We start from the raw sequence: 16,478 nt of genomic DNA on the forward strand, positions 1-16,478 counted from the left end.
CAGTCTCAGACTGATGGTGTTTAGGTGCAGTGTGGGAGCTGCACGATGCAGAAGTTTTGATTGTTTGGGTTTGGCCGTAGTGATGACATGGTCGTTTTGCCCCACCTTTCTCACTACATGCATTCAGTACATGGATTTGCAGTATCCAGCAGTCTGTTCAAGGATGTTATGACTTGCTTGTAGAATGGTTGGGAAAGTAGAGAGAGGAATGGGGCACTTCTGTGCTCATGCTGTCCCATAAACCACCTCTGTGGAGAACAGAGGGGTTTTTTGTTGGGTTTTTTTGGTGGGTCTTTTGTGGGTTTGTTTGTTTGTTTTGGGGTTTTTGTGTTTTGTTTGTTTGTTTTTGGCATCAAGTAGAATACATTATTCTCATAGTCTTGTAAATTGGCTATTTCATATTCAAGGTGTCTTTTCCCCCTGTCATTAAACTTGGCAAAGTCCCTGACCTTTGTTGCAGATTATGTACATGCGAACTTTCCGAAACAAAACAGTTTTAAGTTATTCAGCTGTCAAAGTGTGTCAGAACCAGTTTAACATGTGATTAAAAACTGTATTGCTGTTCTTGGATAACCAAGTTTATTTAACCTCTGAAACAAAAGAAAAAGACGTTCCTAGACTGAGAAACGTAAGAAGAATTCCATTGAGTAACATTAGTGCGTGGGAAAGGGGAGGGCTGTGAGGTCTCTGCTAACTGGAATCCCTCATATTAGTAATAATAAAAATGGCACATGGCATTGGAGCAGTTACAGCAGTGATATAGGCCTGCTCCTGTCTGGCTTCTCAGGTGATTTTGGGAAATTGATATTTTGAATATATTTCAGTCGCTGCATAATCTAAAATTACTAAAGGTCAAAGAAGTAATAATTCTAATACATACTCTTTTTCTAGAGGAAGACTCAGGTAATTTGGTTTTTAATGGCTTTAACCTTTGTGATGGTTTCAGGCCGTTCTTCCACAAGTTCCAGATGTCTTCAAGGGAGGCCCTGGGCAATTTAGTGAGATAACAAAATATAAATCATGGGCATGGGTAGTTACCAGCTGAGGACTGTGAGCTGTCTCCAGGGCCTGTGAATCATCTGGCTTTTACCTTCTGTGTGATTGTTCCTTGGCTTTCTGTAACATTTTGCTCCAGCCTTTCTGACTTGAGACTGCAGGATGGGGGGATAGGCTCTCAAAACTGCATTGTCACCCACTGCTTCACTTTGGGAAGCTGAAGAGAAGACCCACACACTGTCCTGGAAAATGGCTTGTCAAGTGAACTACATGCAGAAGTTATGCTGTCCTTAGTTAAGAGTGCCTGGGCCTGAATTTTCCAGGTTTATAGAAAAGAGAAGATGTTCCATAGCTCAAAAGTAAGCTTTCTCCCATGCCTTGTCCTGTTGTCTGCTTCACAGCTGTGATCTGAGAGAACATTCGTCCTGCAGGTGGTGGGAGGGAGACTCCTTCACCTCCATGGAGCCCAGCAACAGAGCTCAACGTTTATGGCCAGACCTCATACTGGGATTCCTGTTGGGTCCCCCCCCATACCAGTAGGCTTCTGCCATCTCATTTCTCCATTTGTCCAGCATTCCCAGCCTCAAAGGCAAGCACCAGCTCCCTTCACTTCCCTTTGTCAATATTATTCAGGGTTTGGAACTCAGTGACAATATAGGACTGTCTTTTCCTAAACTCCTCATTTCAGTTGTTCTTTCCACAAAATTAATGGCTCCTGACCACATGTGCTGGGATTGTTGGTGTCTGGGACAAGTGAGGAGGAGATTTCCTCACTGTTTCCCAGCTCTCTGAATCTCTACTGCTTTGAAAGCTGTGCCCATTCACAGTGCTGATACCTGAGCATCTCTCAGAATTTTGGAGAGAAAACCCACCATGTATAATTAAGGAAGGCGTAATGACTGGAAAGAATAAATAGTTAACTGATAAACCAGGTACTGCAATTAAAAATGCTCCTCTGGTAGTTTGTTTCGATATGATAACACCACCTTCTTTTGTTTTCAGGTGTGGCTCGATCTTTTGAAGCCTGTTATGAAACAGATTAGAAGTAAGTACTTCCTTGTTGACATTTCTTTCCTCAATCTGAGAGTACTTGAATAAATTAGGACTCTGTCGGTTGCAATCTTTATATTCTCAACCTTCTGCACTAAATGTTGCTGGAATTATTTTCTGATTCTGGCCTGTCCTTAAAAGATGTACCTGTGAAGTTATGTCACATGAGCCTATGAACAGGCTGACCCCAGCCCATGGGAGGCTGGGCTTCAGTCAGTCACTGGAGGAGGCACTGGTGGCAATGGAGGGAACAGCTTCGTAGAGAAAAGGAGTGCAGTAAAAGGACTAAAGGAACATACATTGCTGGCTGGTAGTAGCAGGAATCAGAATAGAAGGAAAACAGCAGGAAGACTTTATTACTGGGATGGAGCTGGCAGATGTATTACCGCTGTGTGGAGATTGCTGCAGAGCCTGGGACATTTGGAGACCAAGAAGAGGAAAGAGGGATGGGGGAAGCTACAGTGGGTGGTAGGAAAGAACAGGAAATTGTAAATAGCCACCAGCTCTGGAAAGAGTAGAAGTGAACAGGAAAGGTTCTGATTATTTTCTTTCTCTGTCAACTGTCAGCCAAGTTCTTAATTTATGGAGCTTTGCCATTGAGATTCTGTTTTTCTAGGTGCTTTTCTGGTCATATTAGTCTAAGTGTATGCTCTGGCAACTCTCCCTCTCACAAGATAGGGATGCATTGGTCCTTTTGTCACTGGTCATACTTGTAAGAATTGGAAAAAATGTGCTGTTCTTAAAACAGAAATAGTAATTTGCTAGTGGACTTCAAAAGTAGAGTGTATTTTAGCTTCCTCCTGTTCTGAAGCAAGGAAAGTAGATACACATATTTTATTGGATCAGGTGATGTAATTGCTCAAAACATACTTGGTTTTGGCAGAATAGCCCTTGACCAAGTTACTGTTCTCTTTTATTGTGTGTAAATTTTATTGGGCAGTTTCCAAATATCCTGCATACTACCAAAGGACACGAGGTTAGCATGTCTGCATGCACTGCGGGTTATGTGAATCATCCCATGTACATCATTGTGCATATTTGGCCAGATGATGTTTGTTAACTTCCTTTGACATTTTCCCTAGGACCGAAGCACGTTGTTGTAAAATTTGTGGTAAAATTCTTCCCACCTGACCACGCTCAGCTGCAGGAGGAACTGACAAGGTTAGTAGCTGTGTGACTATTTCTTCTTGTTAAATCTCTCATGATCAGAGGGGAGAAAATGAAATTTGAGATGACTGGATGAGGATTTTAGCTTGGTGTTATTTGTCCCAGCCTTGAATGCACCTGAAAAAACAGGCCCTAAGATTCAGCTGCAGTCTGTGCTGAGAGGTTCTGCAAAGTGCAGAAGTCCTTTGCATCCTTGGATATGGAGTCCTGGGAGAGCTTTACTAACCCCAAGAGAAGTCAGTTTGGCACCAGGATTTTCTCTTTGGCACGATCAAGTCATGTATGGGCACCCTGGGGTGCCCCTCTGCCAAGGGACGTGTGTGACTCTGCACCTCCATTTGGGAGAGAGCTGTTTTGTGTGAATTGCTCATTTGCAGCAGCATTGGACCCTGTCTTGTAGCCAACACAAATGCCAAAGGTTTGCACAGGTGGAAGTGTGACTTTGGAGATAGAGAAATGCAAAGGAGAAGGAATAAAATGAAAAATAAGAATGTAGAGAAATATACACATATGCAGACAGAGGACCTTAATACTAATGTTTAAATGCTTTTCAGTGCATTTCAAAAACTTCATTTAAGCTTTGAATTTTACACTGTATTGGCACAAAACCTCCTATTTCTCTGTGAGTAAATATGTGTATGAGGGACCCGTTAAGGTTCTTTTTTCACCAGCAAGTCCTTCATTTATGGTCTGAAACATTGCTTTGTTGCAGTATTTCTTCATTGCAACTTTTCACTCTTTTTCTGGTCTACAGTATTATTAGCATTTAATTACATGTTTCCATTCTAATTGAGAATATTCACTATTAGTTTTTATTTTCAATCTTTTCAAAAGAAAAAGCTCTCTTTTGCAGAGAGCTCTAGTGTCCTTATGACTTGCATTATAAAGAACAAGCCTACTTTTGTGATGTTCACTGTTAATCTTTGTAGTGTTTTTATTTTGGCTATAGAGCATTGGAATAGAAAAAAAAATTAATTGATATTGCTTGATGGCCTGGAAAGAGAAAAGTAGTAATGTGGGGTAGGAAGAAGGAGTATTTACTTGGTAAAGACAAAAGAATAAAAGAAAGAGGAAAAAGAATAAAGGGATAAATGAAAACTTGCCATGTGATATTAAAGAAACATTTCTGAATAGACACTCTGCATATCTATTTCTTACTATGTGAACTGAAAATTAATTTTTGGTAATCTCTGTACCTAGAGATGTGTCTCTTAATCCTAATGACTTTTTTTTTGTTAGATTTTAAATATGTATGCCAAGGGACTTGAATATATATACATAGCAGTGTGTAGGATGTGAAAGCATATCCGTGGGGAACTGCTACATCACTTGAAGAAGAAGAGACTATAACATTTTTGTGCTATGTTCCTCTGCCAGGGTGAATTTTGTATGGGTAAGCAGATGTCTGCAGGTTTCAAAAGGATGTTATGTAGATCTGCTGCATTATTTCAGTATGTACACACAAAGTACTTTTCCATACTCCTCAAATCAGCTTGCCCTTTTCATTTAGTGCACCTACATCTTCTCATTCAGAAACTCACTGTTCAAATGAGAGCTTTTGTTTAAATCTATTAAAATCCAGTCTTATTAAAATTATTGAGATCCTAGTATGAGTTCTGCAGAGGAGCTGCAGTCTTTGGAAGTCTTGTTAAGGTGTGTCTCACCACTTCAGGTTTCATACCAGCTGTAGGAAAAAGGCTCATTGCTAGCTCTTCTTTTTTTGAGGGAAGAATTGGATACTGGGTGGAACTAAGCCAATTTCTGTAGTAGCTAGAAGAAATGTAAATGATGAAATAATGTCTTGGACTTCTGTTGCCTCTGCATTTAAGCTGGCAGTGTAGAATTGCCCTGCATGGCTGAAGTGGTTTGGAGGCAATGTTAGAAAGGGCTGGTACATGGACGGTGCAGATATTAGGGCCACAAAGGTATCAGAGCTAGCTAGAGTAGTTTGATCAAGATTTTGTGCCTCATTCCCAAGTGAGTGCCAAGGTGGAAGTTTAGAATTCACTTTGTATTCTGCAAGAAGCAACTGATAACTCTAAATCAATGGTTTATCTGTCATTTCTTCATGGTTAGAAGCAGCTGCATTGTCTCTAGCTGAATACTTAATAGCTGTCACATTTTCTAGCACTGTCATATCTCATTGCTCTGGTTCCAAATGGAGGGAGGAAGAGAGAAAAAGAGAGATATCTTGGTTCTTCAAAGCAGCCACCATGTACAGCTCCGATGGCAGTAATACAGTATCTGTTGTGTTTTATTTACCCTCTAAACTTAAATAGTTCAGATCACTTCTGTAGATTCCAAAGTGTGAAGGGAAGGTGCAGGTTGGGATACTTTCCCCTCTTTCCCTCTTGCTTTGTGTAACTCTTGGTTCACTTTTGTTTTGCAGGTACCTATTTGCATTGCAAGTGAAGCAGGACCTGGCACAGGGAAGGCTAACATGTAATGATACCAGCACTGCCCTCCTAATCTCACATATAGTACAGTGTAAGCTCCCTTTTTTCTTCTTTCCAGATGGATATACAGGATGCTTGGTTGGATATGCTTTGCAGGGTTACCTGTTTGTAGCTGCTGTAGGGACAGGTTTAAGCCATATTGACAATTTATTGTAGCTCTGTATAATGGCATTCAAACACAGATAATTTACTCTTTCAAACAAAGAAGAGTTTCTGGTCACTGGATTTGAAGTTTCAAAGCATTTGATAGGCTGCCAAAGATCATTTAAAAAGTAGAGTTTGTGGGCAGTGGCAAATATGTTGAATTCTGCTGAAATCCTGTTTTATTATACTCTGCATCATGTCAGTAGGGTATTCAAATTCCTGGAGATCTGTATGCTGTCTAGAGAATGTAGTAAATAAACATGCTTAGAATGCCAGACTCTAAATCACAGTCCTAAGAGGAAACTGATAGGGAAGAAAAGAAAACAATAGATTTGAAGCCCTTTCTTTTTTAATTGCAAAGTATGCACAATAACACTGTCCAGTAGAATCATACATTAATTTTGTTCATGACATCAAAGCTTCTTTTAGCTTCCACATCACTTGAAAGACAGTATATGTTTTCCCTTTCAAGACTTTATGAATACTCATATTGAGAATAACATTAGGAAAAACCACTTAGCAGCAAGAGTAGTGGTTGTAATCGACATTGTTTTGCATGGTAAATGTACAATGTACAATTCCACATGGTGTACTTGCACTGTAAAGCTATTGTATGGAAGGTGCAGTCAACAAAGACATTTGGAAGCTCCTAGGAGGTGAGCAGATAAATCTCGTGATTCTTTGACATAGTCTGTTAGAGTGTTAGGGCAGTTTCTCATCAGTTGCTGTTGGAAAAGCAGGTATTTTATGGTTCTGTTTGCTACAGTCATCATTGACCAGTGGGACTGAGTAGCAGTAAGATGCTGTGAAATTTTGTAGTCCTCATATCATTTTAAAATTGAGTATTTTGGCAGCACAGACTTAAAAAAATAAAATCCTTGATTGTGAGGTTTTTGTCTCTTGTTTTTTCCTGCTACAGTGTCCAGCAATCCAGCTGTATTTCTTTTCTCGGTTAAGCTAGTTCCTAACTTTCTTTAATCTCAGGCAGTACAAAGAATCTTGATAATTTGGGGAAATTGAGTCTCAGCACTCTAGAAGGCTGAGTTTTCGTACTAAATGTCTGTGCACCAAAGAAAAATGTTGAGGAGCAGACACCCTAATGCATGTGTCTCTCTTCATTTGAGATGTTGATTTATGATTCTGTTTGCTAGAAAACTCTGGTAGAAGTTTGCAGTTGTCCTTTTCATTTGTCCATCTTGTGTCTCATGAACATTTTTCTGTGAAAATTTTCTCAGGTAAGAGTCTGTAGCTGTATCTTACTTGCATGGCTGTCTTTATTTTGTCTCTAGTTTATTTTTCAGTAGCAAAAGAAGTATTATGTATTTGTCTGCAATAAAAATCAGAGTAAACAGATGATAAGAGTAATGGTATCAAAAAGGAAAGATTGAGAGTGCAGGTTAGTTATTGTATGTCTTACTAATGCTGTGCCAATGAGTGGTTTCCATGGGGAATATCTGATTCCAGGAGGCCCATATATTATGTATGTAAGCTTATGTCAATGCTATATACTGTTACTTATCATAAAATCACATTTTGACAGCAAATAAGTTTCTGCTAAATTAGCATGTATATTACAGAATGATTTTTTTTTTTAATTTGAAACATTCAATTTAAAGCTAATTTAAAAGCATTGTAAAAAGTGTTAGAAGTGAGAGGACACTTGGATACTGCAAACGATGCACTACAGTGAGTGTGAGAGGTATGAAGATGGACTGACCATGAGCCAGAGTGTGCCCAGGTTGCCAAGAAGGCCAGTGTGACCCTGGCCTGTATCCAGAACAGTGTGACAGCAGGACCAGGGCTGTCATTGTCTGTCCCCCTGTACTCAGCATTGGTGAGGCCACACCTCGAATCCTGTGTCCGGTTTTGTGTCCCTCAGAAAGAAATTCAGGTGCTTGAGTGTGTCCAGACAAGGGCAAGGAAGCTGGGGAATGTTCTGGAGCAAAGGTCTTATTAGGAGTAGCTGAGGGAGCTGAGGTGGTTTAGCCTGGAGAAAAGGATGACTGGGGGGGCCTTGTCATTGTCTACAATTGCCTGACAGGAGGTTGTAGCCAGGTGGAGGTCACCCTCTTCTCCCAGGTGACAAGTGACAGGACAAGAGGAAGTGGCCTCAAGTTGTACCAGGGAAGCTTTAGATTGGATACTAGGAACAATTTCTTCATGGAAATAAGAAATTCAAGCATTGGAATCAGCTTCTCCAGAAAGTGGTAGAGTCACCATCCCTGGAGGTATTTAAGGGATGTGTAGATGTGGCCCTCAGGGACATGGCTACTGGTGGACTTGGCAGTGCTGGGTTAGCAGTTGGGCTTGCTGATCTTAGGGGTCTTTTCCAAATGAAGCAATTCTGTAATGCTGTCATAAGGGGAAAAGAGCTGAAATACAAAGCTTTAGATGTATCAGAGGTGCTAATGCAGACAGAATATTGTGTGGTGTAATGCACTTGCCAGGTAAGAGAAAACACATCAGCAGTGTAAATAAGTCTTTGGCTAAATCACATGAGAAGATTTTAAAGAATAGTTACGTGTGAGGCTGACAATATTTGCAATATCATTTCCTCTCATTCTCGATGAAGTGCTTCTAGAAAGTTATTCAAGGTGGAAAAGGAAAGTAAGGTGGTAAATGAGTTGAGTACGAGGTCAGAGAGAATAAATTCAGAAGTAACTTGAAAGCCAGGAAAACAGTTTTGATTAAGGATTAGCAGTTGAAAAATGAGAACATTTTAAAAATCATGTAGAGTTGAAGAAAGTGTCTTCTGTACTGCTGACTCTGAAGAAAGCCCTACAGGAGGTGTGTTAAGCTCATGTGTGTACACAGACATAGGGGTTTTGAACTGCATTTTGAGGAATCCAGGCCCATGTTGTTTGAGGTGTTGCAAACTTAGGTGGGCTTATGGCTTCATTAAAGAACAGAAGCTTGCCATTTATTTGAGGTAGGATTAAAAACAGACCCTGAAGATATTTGAGACTTTACTCATTTGGGATGAGTAAAACTGGAAGCAGAGAGCTGTTTCTGAGATGGGGAAAAATGGGACAGTTGTAAAAAGGGAAATTCTCAAAGGCTGTGTAGTATTTCTACCATTTTAAGGAGTGATTGAGAGCAGATGTGGTGAATGAAGGGGTGTAATTCAGACAGTGTCAGTTTTCAACTCTTTTCCACCTCTGACCTTCAAAGTAAAAAAATGTCATCATGTGTCTGCAGGCAGTTTGGGTCAAAAAAGCTACTGCTCTGTCATTCAGAAATGCTTTGGTTCCTCATTTTCAGTGCCTGCACAGGCTGTTGCTTCCCCTGTGCAGTTAAGGTACATCTGATCCCAGTTTGTCAGATACACGGTGTTTTAAATGTGATCTGAAACCTTTCCTTTTTCTGAACAGACTTAGTTTGAGCAGAACTGGATCAAGGGTTCATTTGCATGGGTGAAGCAGGTGCATCTGAGCGTGGGTCTGTCATATCCTGGGTCAGCTGTGCAACAACGCATCTGACTGCATCCTGCATTTAATTTGAGGGCACTGTATTTTAATTTCCCTGGCGTTACCAAGGTAGCAGCCTTTGTTGCAGCAATGTTGCTATTACTCCATCAGGTTTGCAGGCAAAAGCTGCTAGGCCTGTTCAGTGAAAAAACTAATAGCAAGATTTTTCGGAGACGTTCCAAGAATAGCAGGCAACAAGATAGTAATTTGGCACCCACAGACAGATTGCCTGCCCCTCACCCCCACACCTGCCAAAAAAAGGAAATATCACTGAATGGACTGCAAAATGGAAGGTGGGTGTGCCATACTGTTGCACACACAGTGTTGAATAACTGCAGCAGATGGGAGCAGCTTTGAGGAGGAGGGAGACAGAATGTGTCTCAAACTGCTGCAGAATTAGAGGAAGACAAATGTTTCATAATCCCATGAGGTGGATTACAAGCTAGTGTTCAAACAAGCAAACAGAACCATCTTTCTGACTTTCTCTCAAAGGTTACCATGTGGAGCATGGGCCTGGAGAGGAAGCTAGTGCTTGGCTGCTCCATGGAGAGGCACCTGAGCACCATGGGAGAGTGTGAGAGAGATGGATGGATGAGTTCAGCTCAGTTAGTGCTGCCCTCCCTGTTACCCCTGCCCTTATCCCCCACACAAGCCAAGGTAGCACTGATGGCTTCATCTCTTCAGCTGACATCCAACAACTTACTTAGTTGTGATAGATGGGAGAAGTTAGTATATCAAATACTAACACAGAGGAGAAGAGAGTAATGTGTGGAAGATAATGTACTGGGAATCTGAATTGTAAAACCAGGGCACAGGTTGCAAGGAACTATGTTTGCTTCTCTGCCCTCCTCCCAGCTGTCAGGGTCTTCTGGATTATTCAGATGTAATATGGTGCTTTAATAGAGTCCTCTTGCAATTCTCCACAGCTGAGATTGGGGATTTTGATGAAACCATAGATCGTGAACACTTAGCGAAGAACAAGTATATACCTCATCAAGAAGCACTAGAAGACAAAATCATGGAATTTCACCGTAACCACATGTAAGACTTGTTTGTTTTTGTTATTGGCCTTCTTTTCCCATAGAATAGTTCTAGTGGTAAGTATATGCTAGACGTGAAGTACAAAAGAGCTTTGGACCTCTGAGTTTCTCAAAGGTTGCTTCTCAAAAACTGTTAAAGCCTATGAACTTTCTGAAGGTTACTCCTGCCTTTTTCCCATCATCATAACAAAATGTTTAAAGCACAGTTGATTCGATATCCATTCAAGCGTGCTGTTATTTTACAGTCTATTTCATACAAAATGCTTTGCTGCTGATTTTGTGCATGCAGGTATGATTGCAAATCACAACTGATCAGTCAGGCACTTCTGACAGTAGTCCTTTGGTTTCAAGGACACTAAATGTTCCCTTTCAACCTTTCCATGCTGTATTTTGGGATCAGTTGAAGAAGGGGTTTAGTGGTAGTTTTAGGAAAAGCACTGAGTACTTGCAGAATTATGGATGTGGGGCTAGAGAATTCAAGATGATGATGCAAATTGGTATCCTAATGTCTGGAGAAAAGACCTGTACTAGGAAGAAGGTGAACAGAAGTACCAGTAAGGCTTAGAAAAGAATTTTTTAGCTATCGAGAACAATTCAAGGTGTGAACAGTTTTATTTTTGTGCTAGGTTGAGTAATAGGTGAGTGGTAGTGATTTCTGTGGCAGTAATAATCAAAGCTTTGCATAATTTCATCACAATTAATGATGGTGATGCTTATGGCTTCACAACATTTATGGTAAGGTTTTCATGCCTTCTGTTTTACTTCATTTTGGTATTACAGTCACTTTTACAATGAATAGCATCGTTACCTGCTTGTATTCATTATTTTTTTAGGAATATGGCATGTCTTCTAGTGGAAACAACAAAGGGATGTAGTAAATTCTGTTAGAGCTAATGATTTAAAATCTATCTGTATCAGGTGTCTCAGAATTGGAGCAATCAAAATTTATAATAGACTGTAAAATCTGTGTATTCTTTGATATTTGTTTAGAGTAAGTTGTTGTTCTAGCTGATAAAAGTCTGGAGATGTAGAAAAACTAAACATATTATACCTCTGACAGTTTTCAGTCTCTTTGATCAAATGTCTCTTTGTTCTCTGGAGGACCTCTTGCTCTCTATTAAAAGGTGTGACAAGCTTGTGAGTGTTCTCTGTTTTCTTTCTCAAGGGGACAGACACCAGCAGAGTCTGACTTCCAGCTGTTGGAGATTGCCCGTCGGCTGGAGATGTACGGGATACGCTTGCACCCAGCCAAGGACAGGGAGGGGACAAAAATCAACCTGGCTGTTGCCAACACAGGCATTCTGGTGTTTCAGGTTAGAGCATGATTTTGTACTTCATAAAGCAGAGACAGCAGTAAGAATTCAGGAACTCAGCCATGTCTACAAACATTCAGTTGGGAAAATGCAGGAACTTCCAAAATTTTCCTAAGGATTATCTTAAACCTCTTACAGCTGCATTGGGTCCTTTGCTACCAGAGCTTTCCTACCTTATGTGAATGCACAGTGTGGAGCTCCATCTTCATCCACAATGTGCTGATCGAGATGCAAACTGAGCCGTGGCTCAGAATTTGCAGGTTGATCATGCTGACTTCTCCTACATGTAGGAGCAGGTAGGTCTTACAGGCCTGGTGCACATTAAATGGGTGAGAAGCAGAGACAAGTAGAACAACAGATAGCTGGAGTCCATGCAGAAGGATGAAGGCAGTAAATACAAGCTCTCTGTAGTGTTACTTCTTCAAAGTTTTTACAGTTTTCTTGACCAGCCTTGGCCATTGCTGAATCCATGAATCTTACTTCTTTCCATTAAAGATCCAAACTGTTTTCCTTCTATTTTTTCCCTCTCCTTTCCTACTGCAGTCATTCTAGTTCATATTCATGAAGCATCGTTAGTAAATTTGTCAAATTCTCATTCTGCAGTTCCCCTTATGTAAATAACAAATTTGGCTTTTACAATTGTGAAGCTACCGGTAGTCAGCTGGTGTCAGCTGCTTTCACTTTAGATGCTTACCTGACTCTGTGCTAAAAACAGTAAGTAAGCTGCTCTTTAAAATGTCCCTTTTTACAATTGTCAAAAAAGACTATTCATTTTAACTGTTTGACTGTAATTAAAATACCAGTATTTTCAGCCTTACAAAGTACTTTGAGTCCTTTCATAAAGAAAAGTAATGGCAACAAACAAGCTCAGAAGTGTCTGACCCAAATGCTTTAAGATTTAAAAATAACCAACCAAACAAACTGCCAAAAAAGAGGCAGCAAATTAAAAAGATCCCAGATCAACTAAATGGTAGTAGAACCCCAAAACTGAAGCATAGGTTGAAACATGAGAACACTAGGACATTGTTAGAAATGCACATAACTCAAGCAATTGTGTGTTCAGGCCCTTCCCCTGCTTCCCCACAGCATTTTCATCAGCTGAATTAATGAACTGCCAAGCCTTGTAAATTAAGGCTGTCTTCAAGGTGCACGTGTGTGTCCACAGAGAGCAGCACGGACCTCAGAGTCCCAGCACGCAGCTGAGATCCTGCTGTAAAGTGTAGCTGCAGCTTGATGGCCCAAGGCTTGATTTGACATGGTCTGAAGTCATGTCTGCTTGGCCTGATGTGTTTGGGACTTCCAAAACAGTTTTGTTTTATTTTTAGAGTTTCTGAAAAGCTTGGAAATTTTACTGGGTGAAGCTCCAAGACTGAATGCTGAAAAGGAAGCTGGGCTCTGACCTGCTGGAGTCTGCTCAGCAATTGGTGTCTGTCAGTAGGCTTAGGGCTTCCTTCAGCCACTTCATAGGTCAAGAGCTAAGTTCTTATTTTGCTTGTAACTGATTGAAATATGAGGATCTCATTAGAATGACCCCAATGAAAATAAAAGTTCACTCACAAATGGTATAAGCTGTAGTCAGGCTTACTTTAAAGTCTGCCATTTATTTAGAAATCAGTGTCGGTGCTGCTGATTATTTTAAGGAGATTAATTATGTGATTCTTAGACAGCTGGTTGACTTAGCAGAGATCATTACACTGTCATTACTCCTACAGCTGTCTGGTGAGGGTGCCCAAATCAACGTGGGTTTCTGCTTTTAGCAGTCCTGTAGTAGTTCTCTGAAACTTCTGTGCTGTGCTCCAGGAATGTTTGTACTGAAATCTTCATTGAACAAACTGCTGTAGTGAATATTTTAACATGCCACCTCCAATACCTGCTGACATAGATTGAAAATGAAACTTCTGGAGGGTAGGGGCTAATGATGTAGTGGCTGGGAGTTGGAGTATTATAAAGATAATTTTCTTCTTGCTGTTTGCTTATGGTATTGGTTGCTTTTTCCCAGAAAATCATTTTGTGGCTCTTCAGAGAGAAATAATTTGCTTTTGCTTCTGGTGGTCCTTATAAAAGGCAGTGTTTTGTACTTCCTATACAAAACCTGCAGTTGCATTTTTTCCCCCACAGTTAAGCAATATTTAAAGAGATATTTATTTTGCCCTGCAGACATAAAAAGAGGGAGAAAATCTACTTCATCAAAGTGAGGTGACATGTGTCTGGATTCACTGCATCCTCTGTCACTGGTGGAAATAGAGTGAGGCACCTTTGGAAGGTGATTTAGTCCACAGAAAATCTTGAGTCTGTATAGTAGCACAAGATAGCAAAATCTGGTCCACCCTGTCTTGTGCAATGATACTGAGTTGGATATTTCCACAGTAACTAGTCCTGTATTGCAAGAGTTTAACCATAAGTGCCTGCCTTCAGTCATTGCACCAGATGTTTATGGTTTGCATTAGCAGAGGATGAGTTATAAGAAATGTCATCATTTCAAGTGAAGTGAACAGATGATTAATTTATGACAAGCTTCTTTAGTGGTTTAGATTTTTCCATTCGGATCTGGAATGATTAAACCCAGCTGGCTTTGTTCTCTGTAGGGTCACACCAAGATCAATGCCTTCAACTGGGCTAAGGTTCGGAAGCTGAGCTTCAAGAGGAAACGTTTTCTTATCAAACTACGGCCTGATGTGAATGTAAGTCCTTGGTAGGAGTTGATGAACTTGACAGAAGGTTATTTGGTAAATTTCTACTCACAGGTCACACGTGGTTTTTATCACCTCATGAATATTTTAATTGCTTATGTTCACTGTTGGTATTGTGCATATCAACCTGGCATCTCAGGTGAGCAGTCCTGGCAAAGGACATGTAAACTGAGTCAGCCATAATAGAATGTTCCAGAGTCATCTTCTGGTTGTAGCTCTGGTACTGTATCATCAATTCTTAAGGTATAGCATGTAATCAACTTCTTCTCATTAACGTTCAAACTGCTGCTTTATCTCTGTCATATTTGCCAGTGAAAGGAAGTTTGAGCAATAGCTTTGATACTGACAGGCAGACCAGCAATGTCTCAACATTAGAGGGACAGAGCCTGCTAAGCCTGAAAGCCAATAAGTTGGGAAGAAGCTTTTGGGTTTTTTTTTTTTTCTTTTTTTTTTAGCATAGCTCCTAATTTGTCAATGCATTTCTCTAATGTATGTTGCTGCCCAGCTTACATTGCAAATGCTATCCCAATTTTCAGAGTTCATTCCAGGACACCCTGGAATTCCTTATGGCCAGTCGAGATTTTTGCAAGTCTTTCTGGAAGATCTGTGTGGAGCATCATGCCTTTTTCAGGCTTTTTGAGGAACCTAAACCAAAGCCTAAACCTGTTCTTTTTTCTAGAGGTTCTTCCTTTAGGTTCAGGTAAGACATGCATTCTTTCCACCTTTGTTGCCTCTTCATTTCAAAATCACATTCATAATGGTCTAGGATTAAACCTGTTATTTTCAGCTTACCTTTTTTACCTTGTAGTTTACTCCTTAATATTTTCCATTGCATCTTCTCAGCCAGAATAGTGCAAAGAACACTGTAGGGAAAACCCTGCATTAATTTTGCAGCAGCTGTTGCAAAGTAGCTTTCTGGAGGTAAGATATAAAATATATAGGGTCCAGCTGGCTTTGCACAGGAAAATTCACCTGTGTCCTCAGCAACACTAGCTAGCAATTTTTGGGGATTCTTTGAATCCTCTGCTCCTAGGATGGGGTCTCTCCTATGTATCAGAGTAGAGATTGTTGCATGTTCCTGTGATAAACCCGTATTTGTGTAGTTAAAAGCAATGACTTAATGCTCACAAAGGATTTACGTGACATGACCACTTCTGCTAAGACCAGGTATACCTGTGATATTGTTAGACCTGTAGGAAAGCTTTCAAAAGTTGAGTTATTGTTTTGTTGTTTTTTTTTTTTTTCATTACACTGGCAGAAGCATTATTGTAGATATTGCATTGTGTATGCCAGGGGGAAATCCTTTTATTCATACAGTTTATTTCGTTTGTGAATGTGATACAAGCTGTACAGCCAGAAGCACTCTTTGCTGAGATGAATGATGCACTCTAGATGCCTTGCATAAGAACACAGTGTATATATAGCCATTCTGACTCTCTTTCCACTTTGTTTGCTGCCTGCAAAGTAAATTAACATGGAAGGATCTATGTTGGGTAAACAAACTTTAACTTGTTAAGTTTCTGCCTGAAGTAAATGGAAAACTGTAGGTGCATTCAACTTACCTCAGGCTTTGGAAAGCAGGTTTTGGCTACACCCTCCACTCACTGTGATCTGTGTTACTACATTCAGTAACCTTTTCCAGTCCCTGAAAGCCTCTAATGAATTGGAAGAATTTGGCTCTCAGTTGAGCATTCTTGAGGTGTGGGCTTCCTGTGCTGTTTCCAGTTTGCTTTGGAGTTTATAGCTTTGCACAATAGACAGTGCTGAGTTTTCTGACTACCTTACACCCTGTAGCAGAAGGGTAGAAAGGGATTGCCAGCCTAAATCTCTGCAAAAAGGTGTGTTTTATAGTAGCAACCAAGGAATTAAGTAGATGTCAGGGGTTTCATCTTGTTTCCAGGGTTTGCTAATATCAGATAAGGCTGGTATATGACTAAAAAGGATTCAAGAATATACTAATTCATTAAAGGAAGCTTAACCCCTGCTTCACTGTCCATTGTAGTGACTTCCCAAGAATGTAGTAGCCTATAGGGCCCACAAAGCTGAATTGAAGCAGTTCTGAAATGACATCAAAAAATAGCTCCATAGCAAAAAAAAAAAAAAAAAAAGAGGCAAGTAACATGCAAAATGGTAAAACTCTCTGTGTATCTGACCA

At 40.3% G+C, this 16,478-nt stretch overlaps 1 protein-coding gene across 5 annotated transcripts in view; it reads left to right on the forward strand.

Moving 5' to 3' along the window:
* Positions 1–16,478, forward strand: part of FARP1 (FERM, ARH/RhoGEF and pleckstrin domain protein 1) — a 200,858-nt gene that overhangs the window by 135,436 nt on the left and 48,944 nt on the right. For all 5 annotated transcript variants that reach the window (XM_059839267.1, XM_059839268.1, XM_059839269.1 and 2 more), the window contains exons 4-10: positions 1,999–2,041; positions 3,129–3,207; positions 5,603–5,700; positions 10,207–10,321; positions 11,486–11,633; positions 14,219–14,314; positions 14,860–15,023. In XM_059839267.1, the coding sequence (XP_059695250.1) occupies positions 1,999–2,041; positions 3,129–3,207; positions 5,603–5,700; positions 10,207–10,321; positions 11,486–11,633; positions 14,219–14,314; positions 14,860–15,023 (743 nt within the window). The remainder of the gene's footprint in view (positions 1–1,998; positions 2,042–3,128; positions 3,208–5,602; positions 5,701–10,206; positions 10,322–11,485; positions 11,634–14,218; positions 14,315–14,859; positions 15,024–16,478) is intronic.

Source organism: Haemorhous mexicanus, chromosome 2, assembly GCF_027477595.1.
Source record: "Haemorhous mexicanus isolate bHaeMex1 chromosome 2, bHaeMex1.pri, whole genome shotgun sequence".
Taxonomy (NCBI): Eukaryota; Metazoa; Chordata; class Aves; order Passeriformes; family Fringillidae; genus Haemorhous; species Haemorhous mexicanus.